A 24,401-nucleotide genomic window follows, 5' to 3' on the forward strand; every position below is an offset into this window, starting at 1 on the left:
AATGAGGGTTATATCAGAACTACTTTGTTTATTATTAAACAACTGCTGTAATGTATTGCAAGATAACAGTTGCTTACTCCAACTTTAAAGCCTTTACAAGAAAGTTGCCCTAGATTATAAAGATGGCATGTTGTGCTGGATATATTATTCAGGACACATCGTCATGTGAGACGAGTGACATCGTGCTATTTCACAACTGACTTAAGGATGCAATGTGCCTCTTTTATAACAAATTACATATACTTTTCAAGATTCATGAGCCCATTATGTCTTACTTTGCTTGAAGTATGACCTCGTCAACATCTTCTGTGATCCTGTAAATATGGGTTGAACATGTAGGAGTGGACCGCTGTGCTTTGTTATTCAGGTCAGTACAACACAACACAACACAGGATTCATCGAGGGCATTTGGTTCCCCGTATGATCTCCAGAAGCTCACTCACCTGTGAGTTGAATCTCAGTTGGCACACGCTGCACGAGACGTGTCTTCTCTTCGCCAAGGGAGGAACTCCAAACGTGTGATGCATAACAGCTTTCTGAACGGGGTCCATCTGGGGGGGAGAGAGGAGAGTATAGAATCTAAGTGAGATACAGTGTTAGAGCAGACCTCTAAATCAACCACCTTACATCCCTTGGTGTTGTGGAAAGGGAAAATGATTTGCTTTAGAGCAGGGTTCCCTAACTTGTGGCAGGTGATTTATTTTTATTATTTTTTATTGCTGGACACAAAAGACTGTAAAAACACCAGCAAATCAACTACAAGGGATTTTAATTTTGGAAATCTGTTCCATAGTAGAGAGATATGTGTTCGTATACAAAGCAAGGTTTGAAATTATTATGTTTTAGTCAAATACTATATATGTTTGGGCTTCTTGCGGCCAATTTGCAGTATGCAAATGATTTGTAATTATGTTCCAGCCCCCTGACCATCCGCTCAAGAAAAGATTGGCCCGCGGCTGAATATAGTTGATGAGCCCTGCTTTAAAGCTTCTTCGTGGGTTAGACGTTTAATATTAGCTACAGCAGCTGTCTTCCAACTCAGACACAGACATATTGCACATTAATCTTAGTCAGTAGACACAACATGTAATTGTTCACTCTCTCGTTGGTCTTTCATTGTTCAATAATCATCAGCCAACAGCGCATGATCAATTCAAACAACGTCTTGCTGTACCCCAAAACAAAAGTGTATAGATCAAATCCTTTAAGTTTAGGGCAGGAAGAAGGTGTAAAAGATACTTCTGTTGAAGCATTTGCTTCCTTTATCACTCTCTTTCTCTCTGTTTGATATTGTTTGCACCTCAATCTGTCTAATGACCGAGCTTAAAGGAGTGAACCGCCATCTAACACAGAGAAAAGTTCCATTGTTAGAGCTGGATTAGGGGAGCTATCTGTTGTTGGCTTTCTATACCAAATACATACAACACTTCAAACATTTTTTTTTTTATATGCATTAGATTAGTAAACAAAAATGAATTGGGTTAAAATTGGGATGAAACCTCAAATGTTGAATTAAAATGACAGTAATCAGGCGGGGTAAGAGGTCAGATATACACTACCGTTCAAAAGTTTGGGGTCACGTAGAAATGTCGTTGTTTTTGAAAGAAAAGCACATTTTTTATCCATTAAAATAACATCAAATTGATCAAAAATACAGTGCAGACATTGTTAATGTTGGCTAATTGATCATTAGAAAACCCTTTTGCAATTATGTTAGCACAGCTGAAAATTGTTGTCCTGATTAAAGAAGCAATAAAACTGGCCTTCTTTAGACTAGTTGAGTATCTGGAGCATCAGCATTTGTGGGTTCGATTACAGGCTCAAAATGGCCAGAAACAAAGAACTTACATCTGAAACTCGTCGCTCTATTCTTGCTCTGAGAAATGAAGGCTATGCGAGAAATTGCCAAGAAACTGAAGATCTCGTACAACGCTGTGTACTACTCCCTTCACAGGACAGTGCAAACTGTCTCTAACCAGAAAAGAAAGCGGAGTGGGAGGCCCCGGTGCACAACTGAGCAAGAGGACAAGTACATTAGAGTGTCTAGTTTGAGAAACAGACGCCTCACAAATCCTCAACTGGCAGCTTCATTAAATAGTACCCGCAAAACACCAGTCTCAACGTCAACAGTGAAGAGGCAACTCCGGGATGCTGCCCTTCCAGTCAGAGTTGCAAAAAAAAAGCCATATCTCAGACTGGCCAATAAAAAGAAAATATTAAATGGGCAAAAGAACACAGACACTGGGCAGAGGAACTAAACTTGGATTAGCTAACAGAATGTGCCATTGGAACACAGGAGTGATGATTGCTGATAATGGGCCTTTGTGCGCCTATGTTAATATTCCATAAAAAATCTGCCGTTTCCAGCTACAATAGTCATTTACAACATTAACAATGTCTACACTGTATTTCTGATCAATTTGATGTTATTTTAAATGGACAAAAACATTGTTTTTCTTTCAAAAACAAGGACATTTCTAAGTGACCTCAATCTTTTGAACAGTAGTGTATATAGACGGGTTAGCTGACAATGTCACAAAAACGATGCACGAGCGTCCACAGCAGAAGTCTGTGTGTTGTTTTGATTCTGGACCGTCAAATCGCTAGCAACAATGACAAGAAGCTGCCATGTGGGGAATCGTAGGTGGATCGCTTCAGCTTGTTGCATCTTGTTATTGATAACATTGTTTTGAGGTGTTTTTGACTCTTGTCACGTCTATGCTAATGTGACAAACATTTGCTAGCTAGCTAACCAACTACAGTAACGCTGTATTTGAGAGACAATAAGTGCTCATTGTGCAAATGTATTTATGTTTTCAATAAAGATTTGGAGAGGAAATATAGTTTACATGTCAACAATCCTTTGATTTTAAGCCAACCCCCCCCTGTTGTGCTCCACAGTTACACACGCGTCGGTTTATTGCTAAATAACCCACCTGTCTATAGATCTAGATCTATAGGGCTATAACTATACTGTTAAAAAGGGAACATTCTACAAGAACATAATTGGATTAACGCAATCATAAAATGTCGACACAAGTTCGCGAGTAGTGCTATACTGTGGGTGAATTGAAGAAACGTGTCTTACGCAACATTCTTCCATTGTAAATCTCACCCAAGTTTTGGAGAGAAGATGACATGAATCTGGCACAGGTCCCTGGCAGGGAAAGCTTCAGTACCGATACATTAGCTACAGCCTGCTGGGAAATAGGCTAATATGGAGGACTGGAAACGTATCGAGTGTGAGAAACATCTGTGCCACGAAAAAAAGGATGACCTTCTACTTAAAACACCCACTGGGCTTGAGTGTCAGAAATGTAGAAATACCATCACAATCAGTGTCAAATGAATATTGGGACAGGGCTATGTAGACTTAGAATAATAAACACACAATACACCAAAGTTACTAGGGAAGTACTTCACACAGGTAACCTTGGTGTGTTTCGGTGTACATTCACTGTGTGTTCACATAGCCTCATCACATAACATTCACAGAACTCTCTTCTAGATCTACTGTATAAAATGTGTCCATTACACAGTCCTCCACCACTCAGCTGAGGCCCCGTACACACTCCGGTTGTACAACTGATGTACAACGTATTTCACACAATGGTGATACAACCTGATAGAGCTTGTCTGCAAAACATTTTTTACGGTGTCTCCACAGCACTTGTGTAATTATTTTGGTGCAGAAAAACTCTGTTTTATCACAACCGTTTAAACAAATGCGTTGTAAACAGTGGCGGTTCTAGACCATTTCAACTAGGGGGGCCAAGCTGGGGCCAGTTGTACTGTTAGAGGGGCCAGTTACATTAGACGTTATTGTTGTCATATCGTTTTCTTCACCGCATTGCAGGCATTAGCAGGCAAAATACCATGTTCATAATCATTAGTGTTCCGCGTTGCCACTGTCTAATAACGGATGTAAAAAAAGAACGATAGCAAAAATTAGTTATGTAAAAATTATTTTATACTCCACATTTAGGGGGGCGACAAGGGGATCCAAAATTGTTGTCACAGGGGCACTGCCCCCCCCCCCCCCCCGCCCCAGAACCGCTAGTGGTTGTAAATCAGTTCACACTTGAGTGTGAACAGGGCCTTAACCAGCACAGCTGCATTCCTTGCGACACATTATTCCTCCATCAGACTCTCCCATCAGCCACCCACTGCGCCACATACTGCACAGAGAACCTCCTGCTGGGAGCCGGCTTCAACTGAGATATCTCCCCATCCACACACACATCTTTATGCTAAGTCACACGCCTATTATCAAAGCCCACGGACATGTAGTTTTCCCTATTTTATTCTCTCCGTCCGAGCGAGTGTCTCCTTTCATTCATGTGTCCTCTGTGATTCATGCTGATGTGTTGGGGAGATGTCGGGGGACCATCGCCCCTGACGACAGAGGAATAACCAGGCCGTTTAATGGATACTATCCGACAGCCGACAGCAGCCTGTCTGTTGGACAGTTCAGCGCATCGGCCGTGGGACCGGTTCACTCAGAGCAGGTGATAATGCAACAAGACGAGACAGTGATGAGACGCAGTGGCAGTGTATGTGTAGGTGACTTTCCCTTCCTAACTGTGATAAACTGGACAAACAAAACACTGAGCACTATTTTTGTTAATTTATCAACATTATATTTTCTATATGCCCATACAAGGCTCATATATCACTGTATAAAACATTAGGTCAAATGAATCCATAGATCAGCCTTTTTGCATATTGTCATAATTATATTCAAAATAATAGTATTTTGTGTGCTTATACATTTAGTAAAAGACTGTGGCCAGCAGCTCAAATGCTGCCCAATATCATACTTATGCTTTATGTGTCCTTGTAGTCTACTGGTTAGGATTCCACCACTGCAGTAATGTGACGGCATCAGAGAGAGAGAGGGAATGAGAACGAGAGCGAGAGAGGGAATGACTGGTCAATACACTGAGCCAGCCCCCACCGTGAGGTCTGAATGTTCCATTCACGGCCGCCAGGCACGCTTACCATTAACTAAAGTGGGATGAATGACCTGTCAAAAGTAATCCTCCGTCCTATGCGTTTCCCAATTACCTCGCTGCCTGGGCCAGTCAGTTAGTTATCAACAGACACGCCGCTATAGATTGTTGCCACACCAAAACATTTGCAAGTCAAATGCGGGGGACGCTCATAACTTATGAGAAACAACAAGCTTCCCAGGTGTTAATAAAAACGCAGACCCTTATCACATGAGAGGAAGTTGAGAAGGGAAGAGAGGAAGCAATGAGGTCTGAGGGGTGAAGAGAAGAGAGTCTGCTGTAAACTGAGCGCACAGACTAGTGGATTTATCCCCTGAAGATGCTGAAAGACAGAGGTAGAGAAAGATCAATCAATTTTCCCTCACTGTCTAAGTACAACTGTTAAACTTTGAGTACTTTTTTGTAATCATATACCATGTGAAGTGAATATGTTTGGTGTAATATGGATTTGTTTGCAACAGGAGGAGAGATAGGGAGAATGAGAATGAGAATGAGAGAGAGAGAGAGAGAGAGAGAGAGAGAGAGAGAGAGAGAGACGAGAAGGAATTTCCCCATAGTGTACTTGAGTGGGTCACTGGACAGGAACATTCACAGTGACCGTGAGTAGAATGAAACTCATAGAATCTTGATTCAATTTAATATTCTAATAGGAATATTATTCCGTTAGTGCAGATCAATTTCATCTTCTTCAAAAGTGTTAACTTGGCTCAAAAAGCCCCAGGGAACAGTCTGTTTTCTTTCTATTGTTGCGCTTGTTTATCTCTCCTCCTTAGGGTTGAAGCATCTCAAATTGAAAATGATTCGAGTGTGTTTCTTCATCATGTGTAGAGGAAAATAGGTCTAGTGGATCTCAGTGGAATTTGTGTGTGTACTGTACTTGTGTGTGTCTATCATTACTATGCAAAGGGGCAGTGGCACTGTTGAGCTCTTCAATTGGGCTTCTTATTCAATATGCCGCACAGAAGGCTGGAGTGGGGGTTCATTATGCATATTGCTCCTGTGGATATTACTGCTTTTTAAGGGGTTTTAAGAGGTTTTGGATTCTATAAAAGAATGTACGTTTTATGCTGTTGTTCCCCTTGATACAGGCACTTACTGTCAGTAACGCTAAATAAGAGTGTTAAATGATTCAAATGTATGTAGAGAGCGAGAGAGAGCGAGAGAGAGCGAGAGAGAGCGAGAGAGAGAGAGCCTGAATGGACTACTTTTGATGAATACAGAGCAAGCATGAGGATAATTCTCTCTCTCCCCCTCTCTATTTCTCCAATCTCTCCTTATTACCCATTCTTTCTCCCGCCCTCTCTCTCTGCTCTTTTTCTCCATTGCGCCTCTCGTTCCACTTATCTATACCTCGGCTTTCTGCTTCTTGTCTCAGATTGTATTTTCTCCAGTATGAGTGGTACTTTAGCATTTTCCCATCGGTCTTCACCGCTGACCCTTCTCACACCATCAAGATCCGTCAGGATGAAATATTGAACTAGGGGTGTCTCCTCTGCTCCCCAGAGCCACCTGGCTGCCTCACACTGTCCCCGACCTCCTCAGATGAAAATGTAACACCTTAACCCCTTAACCCCTGCCCCATCCCTTGCCTCAGCTCCATCAAATTGTCTTTATCCATAGAACTGTCATGTGTGACATGATATAAAACCCCTAACTAACACCTAAAAAAAGTAGCCTTGAACATTATGAAACAACGCTTACAAAGGACATTTAACTGCACCCCCCCACAAATCAACTTAATTGAATGAGTCCATCTACAACAGCAATACAATATTTCGCATATACATCACAATTCATTGGTGTACCATAGATCAAGTTGATGTGGTTCGGTAGTGTTTTGCTAAATTCCTTCATAACCCAATTTCTAATCTATCAATCCTCTCTGGCAACACCCCAGTGGATCAAGGGGAGTTATTCTCTCATGACATGGTTCAATGAAATCTAAGATGAAACAATTTATCTTCTCATAATATTCTCCATGAATATCAAACAAGGCCAATATTCATGATAATGAAAGAAAAACCTACATTGCTATTGAATTCCTCTTTTCCAAATCAATGCCCTGAAATAGAGAAATGCTTGGCTTACCTGCAAACACAGAATATAATAATTGTGAACACTTTAATATCAATGAATTCAAGGGTTTTACACACATGCCTACACTGCTTGAAGCAGGGCTGGCCCTTGGTTTACTGTAAGCTACGTAGGTGGTCACCTAAGCAAGGGTTTACCAAACTTGGTCCTAGGGCCCCCCCTGGGTGCACACTTTGGTTTTTGCCCTAGTAAGTTTGCTGACGACACAACAGTGGTAGGCCTGATCACCGACAACAATGAAACGGCCTATAGGGAGGAGGTCAGAGAACTGTCAGTGTGGTGCCAGGACAACAACCTCTCCCTCAATGTGAGAAAGACTAAGGAGCTGATCATGGATTACATTGACGGGGCTGTAGTGGAGCGTGTCGAGAGTTTCAAGTTCCTTGGTGTCCACATCACCAACGAACTATCATGGTCCAAACATACCAAGACAGTCATGAAGAGGGCACGACCAAACCCTCAGGAGACTGAAAAGATTTGGCATGGGTCCCCAGATCCTCAAAAAGTTATACAGCTGCACCATCGAGAGCATCCTGACCGGTTGCATCACCATCTGGTATGGCAACTGCTCGGCATCTGACCATAAGGCGCTACAGAGGGTAGTGCAAATGGCCCAGTACATCACTGGGGCCAAGTTTCCTGCCATCCAGGACCTATATAATAGGCAGTGTCAGAGGAAAGCCCATATTGTCAGAGACTCCAGTCACCCAAGTTCTAGACTGTTTTCTCTGCTACCGCACGGCAAGCGGTAGCGGAGCGCTAAGTCTAGGACCAAAAGGCTCCTCAACAGCTTCTACCCCCAAGCCATAAGACTGCTGAACAATTCATAAAATCGCCACTGGACAATTTACATTGACCCCCCCACCTTTGTACATTGCTGCTACTCACTGTTGTTACCTATGCATAGTCACTTCGCCCCCACCTACATGTACAGGTTACCTCAACTAGCCTGTACCCCCTGCACACTGACTCGGTACCGGTGCCCCCTGTATATAGCATCGTTATTGTTATTCTTATTGTGTTACTTTTTATTATTACTTTTTATTTTAGCCTACTTGGTAAATATTTTCTTCTTCTTGAACTGCACTGTTGGTTAAGGGCTTGTAAGTAAGCATTTCACAGTAAAGTCTACACTTGTTGTATTCGGCGCATGTGACAAATAAAGTTTGATTTGATTAGTACTATACATCTAATTCAAATAATCTAAGCTTGATGATGAGTTGGTTATTTTAATCAGCTGTATAGAGCTTGGACAAAAACCAAAACGTGCACCCAGAGGGGGCCCCAGGACCGAGTTTGGAAAACTCTTGCCTAGGCCCCCGACCAACATTTAAAAAAATATTTTGGGGGAACTTACTGTTGAGAATAGTAGAATACACAATTTCTAAATTTGGTGGTGCATCAGAAGTTTTCCTTTTCTTACTGACAGTCAAATCAAATCAAATGTATTGGTTACATACACATGGTTAGCAGATGTTGTTGTGAATGTTGCGAAATGCTTGTGCTTCTAGTTCCGACAGTGCAGCAATATCTAACAAGTAATATCTAACAATTCCACAACAAAAACCTAATACACACACATCTAAGTAAGGAATGGAATAAGAATGTATAAATATATGGATGAGCAATGTCAGAGTGACATAGGCTAAGATGCAATAGATAGTATAGAATACAGTATATACATATATATATATATATGAGATGAGTAATGCAAGATATGTAAACATTATTAAAGTGGCATTATTAAAGTAACTAGTGTTCCATTTATTAAAGTGGCCAATGATTTCAAGTCTGTATATAAGCAGCAACCTCTCTGTGCTAGTGATGGCTGTTTAACAGTCTGATGGCCTTGAGACAGAAGCTGTTTTTCAGTCTCTCGGTCCCAGCTTTGATGCACCTGTACTGACCTTGCCTTCTGGATGGTAGCGGGGTGAACAGGCAGTGGCTCGGGTGGTTGTTGTCCTTGATGATCTTTTTGGCCTTCCTGTGACATCGGGTGATGTAGGGGCCTGGAGGGCAGGTAGTTTGCCCCTGATGATGTGTTGTGCAGACCTCTGGAGAGCCCTGCGGTTGTGGATGGTACAGTTGCCATACCAGGCGGTGATACAGCCAGACAGGACGGTCTCAATTCTGCATCTGTAAAAGCCACATTTCTTCAGCCTCCTGAGGTTGAAGAGGCGTTGTTGCGCCTTCTTCACCACACTGTCTGTGTGGGTGGACCATTTCAGTTTGTCAGTGATATGTATGCAGAGGAACTTAAAACTTTTCACTTTCTCCACTGCTGTTGATGGGGGGTGCTCCCTCTGAGGTTTCCTGAAGTCAACAATCATCTCCTTTGTTTTGGTGACGTTGAGTGAGAGGTTATTTTCCTGACAAAACACTCTGAGAGCCCTCATCTCCTCCCTGTAGGCTGTCTCATCGTTGTTGGTAATCAAGCCAACTACTATTGTGTCGTCTGCAAACTTGATGATTGAGTTGTGCATGGCCACGCAGTCATGGGTGAACAGGGAGTACAGGAGGGGGATGAACACACACCTTTGTGGGGTCCCAGTGTTGAGGATCAGCGAAGTGGAGATGTTGTTTCCTACCTTCACCACCTGGGGGTGTCCAGGACCCAATTGCACAGGGCGGGTTTGAGACCCAGGGCCTCAAGCTTAATGATGAGAATGGAGTGGTGATGCTGAGCTATAGTCAATGAACAGCATTCTTACATAGGCATTCCTCTTGTCCAGATGGGATAGGGCAGTGTGCAGTGTGATGGCGATTACATCGTCTGTGGGCCTATTGGGGCGGAATGCAAATTGAAGTGGCTCTAGAGTGACAGGTAAGGTGGAGATACTATGTTCCTTGACTAGTCTCCCAAAGAATTTCATGTTGACAGAAGTGAGTGCTACGGGGCGATAGTCATTTAGTTCAGTTACCCCTTTGCATTCTTGGGTACAGGAATAATGGTGGCCATCTTGAAGCATGTGGGGACAGCAGACTGGGATAGGGAGAGATTGAATATGTCTGTAAACACACCAGCCAGCTGGTCTGCGCATGCTCTGAGAACGTGACTAGGGATGCCGTCTGGGTCGGCAGCCTTGCGAGGGTTAACACGTTTAAATGTTTTACTCACGTCAGCCACAGAGAAGGAGAGCCCACATTCCTTGGTAGCTGGCCGCATCAGTGGCACTGTGTTATCCTCAAAGCGGGCAAAGAACGTGTTTAGCTTGTCTGGCAGCAAGACGTCGGTGTCCGCGACGTGGCTGGTTTTCATTTTGTAGTCCGTGACTGTCTGTAAACACTGCCACTTACGTCTTGTGTCTGAGCCGTTGAATTGCGACTCCACTTTGTCTCGATATTGACATTTTGCCTGTTTGATTGCCTTGCGGAGGGAGCGACTACTCTGTATTCTGCGATATTCCCCGTCACCTTGCCATGGTTAAATACAGTGTTTCGTGCTTTCGGTTTTATGTAAATGCTGCAATCTATCCACAGTTTCTGGTTAGGGTAGGTTTGAATAGTCACAGTGGGTACAACATCTATCCACTTCTTGATAAACTCAGTGACCGTTTTGTTTGCCCATGTCAGCTAATATTTTTTAGATTGGTAAATTAGCTGGGTAGACTAAATTTGTAGTAATCCTGGCCGAATTACCAATTTATCTTTCCAACCAGGCAAAGTACTATGAAGGCACCACAGATCTCGACAAGAGAAGCAAATTTCATAGGGGGCAGAGAAATCCACAAATTCATAATTCAGGGTAATGTTAAGCAGTTAACTTCTGTTAGATAACCATTTTTCAACAACCATGTTCTGTCTAGCTAGTTTGTCATCTACTGTACATGTTGCTAGCAATACATGTAGTTATGTCTGTCATATTGCGGTATCTAGCTATAATTAACCCTGATCAATAAAATGCATAGGTGTGAGCAATTATGATAATTCCAACTGAATTTAACTAGGGGTCTTTGCTACACCGACACACAGAGGGCTGTTACAAGGGGGGAGAACATTTTAAGGATGAAAGTGAGAGGGAAAGCAAATTGGTAAGAGTGGAAGACAGAGGGGGAGAGAGAAACAGGAAGACAGCACTCCAAATTGACTTAGACATCACTATTTCAACCAGTCTTCTCTTCCAACTTGTTAGGCAATCACATGTATCTACGAGGGAAGGATGGCCAGCCTCACAGGAGGGTGCTTTTTATTAAGGAGGCTGTGCTGACCGAAAGCATCTGGCCATTTCAGAATGAAGCGCATGATTGCCAAAATAAACCTACGCTTCTTCTGGCGTGGGCTTGTCAAGGATGTGAACAGCTTGGCAAGTGAAATAACCTTTTATCAATCACATTCTATTATATCTGAAATGATTGTGATTTCAATGAATGTCATATCAGAGGGCACACGGTGTTTCAATGTGACTTTGTGCTTAAAAAGTCAGTACCTGTCTAGCCTGCCAGAAGTTAAGTTTGAGAGGGTGAAGACTGTTGCGCCAGAGTTGAAGCCCATCAAAGTTGTTTCACCATGATCGGTAAGTGTAACAATAACATTTTTGCCCTGATAAGTTGTTTTGTAATGGTTGCTTTATTTATTATAGTGTGTGTTAGTATCCTTACAAATATGAAAATCTGCATACTGCATGACACAGATACGGGTAATCTTCTCTCTAACATTTTACAATGTTAGTGGTGGACCTGATCAGACGCTTCACTAAATCCAGGAATGGCAACCGCTGGTGTCTGACGGTGACCAATCACTTTACCAAGTGGGTGGAAGCAATATCCATTAAGGTCAGTAAAGGAAGAGAATGTGCTTTAAACTCTACATTTCCTTCTGTAACCTAATTAAAAAGGTTGCTTGGAACCGAAAATAGATAGCCACCTCCAAGGTGATGGACATCTTCAACACCCACAGTTCTCCTGAGGCCATCTTGAGTGAAACAAGGTACGGATATTATTGGTTATATTGTTTTTAAAATGTTATTTTATGGTACATAAGACATATTTCAATATTTTAAATTGTCAACATATATCGTTTTCCTACCCCCTCCTGGTTTTGGATGAACGGACCAACCAGACCCTCAAGACTGCCATGGGCAAGTCCCTTGACGGGTACCAGGAATGGTGGGAGGACAACCTGAAGGTAATTCTCTTTGCACACAACAGCAGCGTCCAGGCCTCCACAGAGTACTCGCCGATCGCCTGATGTATGGACGGGAGCGGCAGCAGACTGAAGTAAACAATGCAATAGTACTGTATATACAATAATTGCATACACTGTAGTCTTTCAAACGTGTGATTGACTTAGTATTTGTCTATTGATATTTTTGTATAATGTACTTTCAGATAATTGAAACTCCACCTGATGTTGTGGAAGGTGTCGAACCAGATCAGAACGCTTTCGAGGACCACCTTCAGGCACGGACTGAGAAGGATGTGAAGGTTTTTGACCAAGTAAAAATTGTCTGCTGTTAATAAATTTTCGGGCCCTCCAAGAGATATGTAAGAAATGTATTTGTAATAATATGAAATATAATTGCATTTCTATAATCAATGAAGGTCGGACTGAACATCGACAAAGCGCAGGAGAAACAGAAGGAGAGCTACTTGGGGAGATTCAAGAAGGGGGCCAAGTGCTTCGACATCTGGGCAAATGACTTGGTTTGGTAGAAGGACGAAAGGAAGGCGAGACCTGGGAAACCTCGCTGCTCTTTCGCTCCTAGCTGGGGTCACCATCTGTTAAGGTGAATATAAACATCTCAGATAATAACTATTTGCATTTGCACAAAAAATAACCTGAAGTTGTAGTTTCCGGAACACTGATTTTTCTGTCTTCCTAGGGTTAACTCGGAAGCCAACAATCTTCTACAGTTGGACGGTCGACCACTGAAAGCCCCGACGCCCTAAACTTCGGTGAAGCTCATGAGACAAAATATGTTAAGCTTTGGATGACATTTGAGAAAGCTTATAAAAATGTACCTCCTTAATTTACCTCTCCAAATGACTTTAGGACTATCGATTATCAATACCCAGGAGGTATCTCAACCAACAGAGCCATTTAGTTCGTATCAGTCTGATTCTCTGTGCTGAGTTGGCGGGGGACCAGCTTGAGGTAGGATATACCTTCAAAAACGGTTGAAAATTACATATCTTCCATTTGTAACACTGCACTAATCCATCACATTAAATGTAACCTGTGTTTGCTTGTTTATTACTGGCTCCTACTCTGGCTCCTACTCTGGCTCCTACTCTGGCTCCTACTCTGGCTCCTACTCTGGCTCCTACTCTGGCTCCTACTCTGGCTCCTACTGTCCAGGACCTAGGGGTTCTGTCTAACACCCAGACATGAATCCAACTGATATGCCTCATTACCAACCAGCCGCCAACTTTTCATTACATCTACAGCTACTGTTGTCATTACCTGCTAAGAAAGTTTTCTTGCTCCATCATACTGGGCACATAATATGTGAGATACACAGATTAACTCAAAACACTAGCACTGCAAACACTCAGAATAAAGGGAGCAGCAGTGCCTGGACTTTGTAGTCTCCCTCTTCAAGTCCCCCTTCTGAGACTGGATGCCTGTTGAGAACAAGTGACACACAGCATCCACACAGCACCCACCTCCTCTCTATTCCACACACCAGAATTCACTATTTCAGTCTATGATTGCCATGTGAGTGTTCCAAAAAATGTGGCGAAAATAAACGAATGACAACTGTACCCCAAATCTGTTTATAAATTTAAATAAAAAAAATTGCCAGGTTGGTTTTCACAGCAGTTTCACAAGGTGTTTGTTATAAATTGTAAGGTATCCCTTGATGGTATTTGTTTGTTCAACATTATTCATTGTTGTATCCTGGGACCTACAATAGGTACATATATATTCAACCACAAGGGTGTACTAGTGAACTCTGCGAGAGATTTAAAAAAAAATCATAATAGAGGACTAGTGAAATAATATTATTTCAGTGTGGGTAAGGGACGGGTTGCTTAAAATCAACATGACAGCCAGACAAGCCAGTGTATGAATCAAACTGATTTGCATATGAATGGAGTGGAAATTAGCTGACTTTGTATCTGTAAGGTAAGTAACTTTAATGTGTCAAGCAGATTACAAGATTTGTTTTGCTATTTCAGAAACTTGGCAATGTTTAAGACATGGATTTCATGTTGAAATGTTAAAAGTACCCAAAAGTAGCTAGAAGTAATGTTTTCATCTTATTGGCTAAACAAAACAAGTTTAAACAGCGATAGTCTTGTGGAAATCGGCTTTATTTGCATAGCGTGCCGAAAATAATGCCATTTAGGCTGTAATGATCTAAAAAATTTGACGCATTAGGTCATCATACCATTGATATAGCAACGGAAGCTAATAGTTTATCGAATATCATTGTGATGCAGGGGGGGGACTACACTTTGTCTGGGGGACATTGTTTAGGATGACAGGCCCCAATTGATTTTGTTAGTCACTCGCACTCGGATATCATATTAACATGGCATAAGTCATGGTAAAATATGTAGAATTGCAGGAAATTATATGTAAAACGGCACATTTTTCTCTCCACCTGATGGCAAAACGAGTAGATTTGCATGAAATGTGCTATAATTGCAAAATCTTCTCTCAGCTCCATAGCAAAATATGTAGAATTGCAGGAAATCAACTTTCAAATTAAAACTAAGTCTAAAACTACTTTTGCCCGCGAGGTGGGGGGGCCACCCAACAAATTCTCGCCTATGGCCCCCCAAAAGGTTAGGGCCTGCCCTGGCTCGAAGTGATATGATACTTTTTATGTGAATGCAAGGAATTATATCTTTGGAAGTTTGTAATACTACTGAGCTCTAGAAATTGTAGTTTGTATGCAAATCAGAGGATGTTTCAGGAGTCACAGGTGGACAAGCGTGGAGGAAGACTTATATACATATCATAAACCTTACACAAGCACAGCGGAAGGGAAGTATAAATGTTCACAGAATCCCAGCTCGAAGTAGGGTGTGGCAAAACACCACAAAAGATCTTCTACGATAGGCACGTTCAGCCCTCTAGCCGCTCTAGGCTAACAATCTAAACAATGATGTAGTCTTGAAAGTTTGTCAGTCTCGTAAATCCACTGGGTCAACCTTGTCTCGGTGCGAAAATCTTTCCTCCACTAAATCTTTCCCCGGGGACCGTAGATGGCAAGTGTGCTTTTCATTAGGGAACAATCGGTGCTGCAGGTGCAACTAGCGTGACTCCCCAGCTGTTTCTGGTTTAGCAGTGAAACATGGAACCGCGCAGACTTGAAACTCACGCACACATCCCCACAATGGACAGATGCCTCTACCAGGGGTGTGAGAAAGAGCAGTTGGGTAATACACAGAAAACAGGTAAACATCTTAAAATTGCCAGATTAACAGTTTATGGTTGATACATTGTCACTTTTTCTTATTAATCTTGGCCCACTTTGAGAGCAACTAATAATGCAACAGAATCATGTGTCCTTATGAAAGATTTTTAACTCAAGGGTTCATTGGTTGATCCAGTATAAATCAATCTGTGTATCATAGACTTTGGGGCTACATAGACTCTTGAATGCATTGTAACACATCTAGTACAGTATGATTTATTGTCAACTTTTCACACATTTCACAACATACATAATTGTCCCATCTAAATCAATTTTGTAAATATTCTACTTTGGAGAGGGCTTACTGCAAATCTTGAGACGAGAGAAAGCACTACAAAATATAAGTGTATAAGTATTGACAATACTTTGCCAGGCAAGCTGCTGGCACGTAGCATACCCATAAAGAATTGGCTTTAGCTCCACAGTTTATCTCTGCATTCCTACTGAGAGAGCTCTGCTGGCCGCTGCCCAGGAGAGTGAAATGTTATCGTGGGAGAAACCATCAAGAGAGTGCTGGCCACGTAAAGCTACTGTTAAGGGCAGAGGTTAAAAAGTACAGAGTGCTAACTGATAGCAACCATTGCATTAACCATATAGTCTGTATTGCGTGTTTACATCAGGTGTAATTTGCAAGGGCGCACCACAAGGGTGGTCCTTATCCCCACAGCGTTCTCCTCTTTGGTGGTTCAGTTGCTATCCTTCTGGGAATACAATTTATAGAATCCATTAGCTGTTACAAGACTTGCGTAAATCAAATAAAAATCTACAAATAGTCTCCGGCCCTTTGTTCTTTTTTCAAATCACGTAGCACTCCTCCGCTATCATTTATCATCCACAGAAAAAACAGATAAAGCTGTATGCTTATATGCAAGTGCATTTGAAACCTACATTTCCATTACTGGTATTGATAGAATAACTGACTTTTAGAGGGGGGGGACTGAAATGTGTTGTGATGCTTGAGGGACTCCTGGCTGAAGCCCATGTGTCATTCTCAGTCCGGGACTACAAAGCAATTTTCCAGCGTGCAGATCGGTGAGAAGGAATCAATAACTCACATTCCTGATTACTCTACAGAGGAAATAGAGTTTGTATTGTTTCTTCAAGACAAATGTAGGCCCCTAGAAAGATAAATGGTATTTTCAGCGGTGAAAGAAAGCCCCCTTAACTGAAAACTACTTTTCCCATTCACTCCTTTCATTACACCCCCAAAGCAACACCTGCCTGTGCTGAGTGTTGAGCTCTCATTCTTTTTGATTTGGTTTATTTCTGTTCTTTCACTCTGGTCATCTCAATATCACTACTGCAGAGTTGCTGTAATCTAAAGTTCTACATCTATTTCACGGTTGGTTTCACCTTAGCCGTGAACGGCCTTCCTGCACTGTTGTTCCTTTGTCTACAAAAACTTTCTCATCCTGACAAATAAACCTAATGTTTTCTAGAAAAGGTGAAGAGGAGATTCTACAAACCAATTCTTTCTAACACAAAATACTTAATGCCCAGAACGTAATATGCAAGGAATTGAGCAGGGGGTTGCACAGCTTTTATAGAGCAAATGAGTAAAAAAAGTTTATTACGTTATATATTATATCTACACACTGTCATATTACATAAGGACACATTTCTATTTTATGAGAAGTATCGCACCCCAGGAAGAAGGAATAGCAACCAAAACATTGAGGAAAGTTTCCTGCTATCCTTTGAGGCGAAACATATCCAGTCACATACTGTATTACAAAACATCATTGGCTGAGAGCTGCAAGGAGACTTGGAATCTATCTCATCAGATGCAGGTGTGGTCATGCAAGTAACTCCCGGCTCTGGAAAGAAGGTGGAAAACGTGTCTGCTGAATATCACGCCAGAACTCTGACACTTTATTACACCGGAGTAGATTAACGGAAAACTGTAGTCATCATCGTAGTCTATATGATTCTTTTGTATATTGCGAATCAGAGTGCATAAATGTTTATTGTGCCTTAGAGGCGCATTAGCAAAACTGACCTCATATCTCATAGAACAGCGACCTTTCCAATAGCTGATGATGGTAAGTAGCTTTAGCTAAACCTTGTATAGTACATTTAATAATGCCTAATACCTCTCTATCTACACTGGAAAATAATGCAGGATTACCACACATGTTATTGACCCACTTCATCAATCATTTAATTGAACTGATCCCTTCTTTCTGATGAAGGGCATTTACGGTCGAAACGTCACAATTTCAACTCAAATTAGATCAATAAGGCAATGAGTTTTCAATTGAGTTTTAGTTTTCGAATTCAAAACATTGAATTGATCCCACTCACAACAATGCTGTGAAACCTCTTCACACAAAACTAACCATGGATCATTTCAAATGGACACACATAAAAAAGCGTTCCATCCCACATGCAAGAAACAGACGTCACCACTTTGTTATGTCCCTGAAACCAAACCAATACAAAAGATATGCAAGTGTAAGCAGCATAACCAAACATGGAACAATAACTTGTGCATAAACACTTTTATAGTGCTGTTGATCGTTCCAACGCTAGCTTTAACAATCACCTTATTCATTCTGCCAGTGATTAAACGTCAAGGGCACAGAGAAAGGAGAGTGAGAGAGAGTGAGAGAGAGAGAGATGGAGAGAGAAAGAAAATAGCGTATGGGAGAGGTAATTACCCCATGTTAATCCAGTATCAGCTTTCCGTGATTTGGAGGCTTCCCAAATCACGGAAAGTGAACTCATTATTTGCCGAAAGGTCTGTTAAATGCAGATTAGAAGGTGAGAAGAGGAATGGAGGCAAGACTTGGACTTTCTTATGAAATCCATTCTTGATACTATCTGGTCTTCAACTGGACTATCCAAGCCTTGTTCCGTGATGATGTCCCCGCTTGTCTCCTGTGTTTTCCTGCAGCTGTGCTCCATATTTCTGGTTCTGATTCAAGAAGACTTTAAATTGAGCTATCCCCTGTAATTCAAACGCAAAAAGCTCAAGCCGTAGACTTTTATCTGTCACATATTTTCCACTAGTCATCATTTTGTGATGATTTTGCTCAATTCAAACCTGATGAGGCCACATACAGTATTTGCCTATAATTTATATCTGCTTACAAAGAAAACAGTGCAAGAGAATACAGTCAACTTCTACAATAAGTGCACATTGGATATGTGTGAAGTCTGTTCACATGCAACGTATTTAACTAGTCCCAATTCCAATATATTCTTTTAAATTACACTGCCTGCTCTGGTTTAGTGCACACATTTACGACTGTCCTAAATCATTGTTTACATCAGCAGCTGAAAGTATTGGAAATGTATGGTCAAATGTTTGAAAGAGGCTCACACTTCAAAAGACAAATCACATGCCCTCTGACATGAATGTCATCATACTAAATCTAAACCATTACACCAACGATATCAGATACCATACTTTATGACCTTAGCCAGACCTAACCAGGATCATAATGCCCTGAGCTGACCCTTATCACATGACCCGGGACTTACCGTGCTGAAGCCGGGGAAAAGGCTGACTGCTGAGGCCGTATCCAGGGGAAACGGGAGCTGGAACTGCTTCATTCCCAGAGATTGCTGGACGGTGGGCAGAGCAGGACGTATCAGCGTCGGCAGGAGGCCATTTTGACATGCATTACCTGTAGAGGAGAAGAAAGAGAATGGGCCATGTTAGATGGTCTGTGCTGTGGTGGTTCTCGGTTAAAAAGGATTATGATATTATGAGCAAACTGTAAAACATCTCATAGACCAAACCACCAAAAAAATTCAGATTCAAATGAGATGAAATATGAGAGCACTTGTATCTGGGGGGCTCCCGAGTGGTCCAGCGGTCTAAGGCACTGCATCTTAGTGCAAGAGGCATCACTACAGTCCCTGGTTGAAATCCAGGCTGTATCACATCCGGACGTAATTGGGAGTCCCACAGGGTGGTGCACAATTGGCCCAATGTTATCCGGGTTTGGCCGGACAACACTTGTTAATTGGATCATGGGAATGCCATGTCAGTGTTATCCAGTTGTATTTGACTCTTTAAGAATCCTTCGCTTCTATCTCATAAGCACTGTTTAAAGCTGCAATCAATATATGTAACTTTTTGGTTGACCCGACCAAATTCACATAGAAATGTAAGTTATAAATCTGTCATTCTTATTGAAACCAAGTCTAAGAAGCGGCAGATATGTTCTGTGTGCTATTTCTATGCTTCTCATTGTAAAGATTTGTTTTTGCGTCTTCTACTTTCGGTTTCGTACACCAGCTTCAAACAGATGAAAATACTATATTTTTGGTTATTGAAAATATATTTCACAGCGGTTTAGATGGTACAATAATTCTCTACACTATAGTTGCTTGTTTTGTCAGATAAACTGAAATTAGGCAAACTTTTTGAATTTTAGCAACCAGGAAATGGCGGAGAGATTTCTCCATAGTGCATCTTTAAGACAGAAATGTCCTAATGCTGAAACCATCCTCTAAATTACAAATGTGAAATGAGTAAACCATGCCAGACAGATCCATAACTAAAAAGATTCAATAGCAAGGGGTGCAAAACTCCCTGGAAAAACCAATGTAAATACTTTTATTGTCATCTACATAAGACAAGCCAAAGCGGGCTTTATAAACCATGAATAACAACCAGTAGAGCCTTTCTTCAACACCGGGGGATTAGAAAGCAGCTTTCCAAAACATTAGGAATTAAAGAAAGCCATTCCGTACCCATTAATTAGAACCAGGGATGACTTTTACCACAGCACATTTAACAACATGACGAACTCGGAGCCAGCATGACTAAAAGCGCAGATACCATATCAAAACACCGGCTTGAGACAAATAAAAACTATGTTTGCCACATCAAGTCCCGAGGCGAGGGTAAGGGTGAATAAAAAGAAGCAGTTGTAAAAAAGAAAGAGAGAGAGAGAGGGAGGGAAACCAAAAGTATTTTTTCCCTCCGCTCGGAGGAGCGCTGCCATCTGTTGGAAAGCAGCAAATGCCGATGCTCATGTGGAGACACGTCCCAGTTCTCCTCTAACAAAGCATGTCCTTCTGCAGCCATCATCCCTGCAGGATCCTCCACTGACATGTTGCCTGACGTCACCCTGGAAACACGCTGCTGACAAGCCAGATTGCCGACCAGCCAGATTGCCGACCAGAAATGTAACGTGCAGTCAAAACAGCCTATTCAAACAACCAGAACTGTACTCTGGTGGAGGAGTGAGGAGTGAGCTACAGTATCCATTGGGTGGTGTTTCAAATATAAACGTGTTCATAGAAAAAAGGAGGGAATGTATCTGGTTGTGATTGAATTGTTATACAGTAAATGTTTGCACTTACAAGAAGGCACATGGGAGTCCAGCATCTCAGCTCTACCGAATGACAAAAAGCGAACAAAATACATACAGTTGAAGTCGGAAGTTTACATACACTTAGGTTGGAGTCATTAAAGCTCGTTTTTCAACCACTCCACAAATTTCTTGTTAACAAACTATAGTTTTGGCAAGTCAGTCAGGACATCTACTTTGTGCGTGAATCAAGTAATTTTTCCAACAATTGTTTACAGACAGATTATTTCACTTATACATCACAATATGTCTTTAAACAGCTTGGAAAATTCCAGAAAATGATGTCATGGCTTTAGAAGCTTCTGATAGGCTAATTGACATAATTTGAGTCAATTGGAGGTGTACCTGTGGATGTATTTCAAGGCCTGCCTTCAAACCCAGTGCCTCTTCGTTTGACATCATGGAAAAATAAAAATAAATCAGCCAAGACCTCAGAGCAATTTCCAAACGCCTGAAGGGACTATGTTCATCTGTCCAAACAATAGTACGCAAGTATAAACACCAAAAGTGCAACTCAATCCCTGGACAACAGCAAAGGACCTTCAGAAGATGCTGGAGGAAACGGGTACAAAAGTATCTATATCCACAGTAAAACAAGTCATATATTTACATTTTTAGTCACCCTTATCCAGAGCGACTTACAGTAGTGAATGCATACATTTCATTTCATACATTATTTTTCTGTGCTGGCCCCCCGTGGGAGTTGAACCCACAACCCTGGTGTTGCAAACACCATGCTCTACCAACTGAGCTACAGGGAACATCGACATAACCTGAAAGGACGCTCAACAAGGAAGAAGCCACTGCTCCAAAACCGCCATAAAACAGCCAGACTACGGTTTGCAACTGCACATGGGGACAAAGATCGTACTTTTTGGAGAAATGTCCTCTGGTCTGATGAAACAAAAATAGAACTGTTTGGCCATAATGACCATTGTTATGTTTGGAGGAAAAAGGAGGAGGCTTGCAAGCCGAAGAACACCATCCCAACCGTGAAGCATGGGGGGTAAACAAAAATAGAACTGTTTGGCCATAATGACCATCGTTATGTTTGGAGGAAAAAGGGGGATGCTTGCAAGCCGAAGAACACCATCCCAACCGTGAAGCATAGGGGTGCTTGGCTGCAGGAGGGACTGGGGCACTTCACAAAATAGATGGCATCATGAGGGAGGAAAATTCTGTGGATATATTGAAGCAACATCTCAAGACATCAGTCAGGAAGCTAAAGTTTGGTCGCAAATGGGTCTTCCAAATGGACAATGACCCCAAGCATACTTCCAAAGTTGTGGCAAAATGGCTTAAGGACAACAATGTCAAGGTATTGGAGTGGCCATCACAAAGTCCTGACCTCAATCCTATAGAACATTTCTGGGCAGAACTGAAAAAGTGTGTGTGAGCAAGGAGGCCTACAAACCTGACTCAGTTACACCAGCTCTGTCAGGAGGAATGGGCCAAAATTCACCCAACTTATTGTGGGAAGCTTGTGGAAGGCTACCCGAAACGTTTGACCCAAGTTAAACAATGTAAAGGCAATGCTACCAAATACTAATTGAGTGTATGTAAACTTCTGACCCACTGGGAATGTGATGAAAGAAATAAAAGCTGAAATAAATCATTCTCTCTACTATTATTCTGACATTTCACATTCTTAAAATAAAGTGGTGATCCTAACTGACCTAAGACAGGGACTTTTTACTAGGATTAAATGTCAGGAATTGTGAAAAACGGTGTTAAAATGTATTTGACTAAGGTGTATGTAAACTTCCGACTTCAACTGTAGGTCAATATTTTAGCCCATCTTTTAGTCTCCGCAGTAACTCAAAAACAGTAACTCAAAAACCAATTTCCCCATTTCAGGATGGCGTACTGAGACAAGGCTCTTTAACCTCATGCGTTCATTTTCACATTTTCCTTCATTCCGAAGGATAACAAAGCAACACTGATCTCCCAACATGCACGAACACACAAGGAGACGTTCCATCTTTTAACAGTGCCTCGTGTAAGGCTAGTGTTTCAACTCCCTTACCTGAACATTATATTGGCTCATGGCTCATGGCGTATTAAGAATGGAGCTTGTAGACTTGAGTAAGTCCTGTCTCTAGGTATGAGACTCTCTAGCTGTGGATAGTACACTCTTAGAAAAAAGGGTTCTACAGCTGTCCCCATTGGAGATCCATTTTTGGTTGCAGGTAGAACCCTTTCTGAAAAGGGTCCTACATTGAACCCTAAAATGGGTTCTGCCTGGAACCAAAGGGTTCTCCTATGGGGAGTGTGCAAGGGTGTTTTCATGTGGTGTGTTTTGAAACACGTGTAAAATAGATATGTGTGCTGCTCGTAAATGCATGTAAGTGTGTCCTCGTAAGTTTGTTTAATGTGTATCTGTCAACGTCTTGCGCGTCACGCGTCTTTTCATGCATGTCTGTGCGTGTGAGCACCTTGCATATCGGCCCTCTTAAAAATGTCTTTATCTGGGACTAAAACCCTGCGTCAGTGTGTCTAGTGAAAGTTAAGATGTCTGAAGGGCACAGACTAACGTGAATAATTAATCGTCTTCCACTGCTCTCTCCCACCTCCGCCTCTCCTGGTCCTGGTCCCGACTGCTCTCCAATAAGATCTGTCCAATTGGCCGAGATTCCACACAGCCAGAAAACCGTTGTCATGGAATATAGAATCTACAAAGCAACGGTCTACTATTTCATGGAGCAAATATAAATCCAATTATTGGGAAATATGAGTTCAACTGCGTGTCAAAAACATTCATATCCTGATGATGTCTATTCAGATGTGTTTCACAGCATTGTGTTCTGAGGGGCTGTCTGACTGTATTCCATGACCCTAAAATTACACTCAGGATCAATCACTGTAATTAAGATGCAGGGGTTACAGTGCTTTCACCCCATTTACAAAAACAACAACGCATGTAGAAACATAAAAATCTCTTATTAATCAATAACATTTGAAGATTAGTCAGTTAGAAAACAGATTTATTCCAAAGTACCCCTAGGCTACATGTTTGTATCCATTTCACTATGCTCTCCGCTGCATTGCTAACAGTTAGCATTTAGCTCCGGGCTCAGACTAGAATAGCCTGGCTAACACAAGAACCCCACCCTCCCAATGTAACCCGCTCTGTTGTCATGACTTTCGTGGTGTAACCTCTAATAAACACAGCTGTCTCAGAGTTTGATCCAACAATCACATCCCCTGTGCTCTGTAATCTGAGGTTAACCAAAGAGACGTTTACGTGCTCTTAAACTCCAACAGCCAGGCCAGATACACCAGATACGTCCAATTCAACACTAATCCCTTGTATGATTACAGCTCACACTAGGAGAAATTACTCCCGCTGAGTTACTGTCCTTCCATTGGCCTTCTTCATCCATTTGGTTCATGAAGAGGGTTATTTGCATAGGGGGGACAGGGGTATTTTCCCCCTTGATTTTTGTTTCTTTTTTTTCCCATCAGAAATTGTAAGGGATCAAATTCATAGGAATTTGTAGAAGTATTATGTGACATGAGAATTTATATTATTATATTATATTATTCAAAATGTGTTTTAAATCAAAAACATCTTTGAGGAAAACCACAAACTTGGAT

General features: G+C 41.7%; 1 protein-coding gene across 1 annotated transcript in view; it reads right to left on the reverse strand.

Annotated features, from left to right (window-relative positions):
* The window catches only part of LOC106582075 (zinc finger protein 385D), a 43,194-nt gene that overhangs the window by 13,970 nt on the left and 4,823 nt on the right, over positions 1-24,401 (reverse strand). Inside the window, exons 2-3 of the mRNA XM_014164809.3 lie at positions 18,961-19,106; positions 444-551 (exon numbers count right to left, since the gene is read on the reverse strand). Of these exons, the coding sequence (XP_014020284.1) occupies positions 444-551; positions 18,961-19,106 (254 nt within the window). The remainder of the gene's footprint in view (positions 1-443; positions 552-18,960; positions 19,107-24,401) is intronic.

Source organism: Salmo salar, chromosome 02 (assembly GCF_965601325.2).
Source record: "Salmo salar chromosome 02, fSalSal1, whole genome shotgun sequence".
NCBI classification, from domain to species: Eukaryota; Metazoa; Chordata; class Actinopteri; order Salmoniformes; family Salmonidae; genus Salmo; species Salmo salar.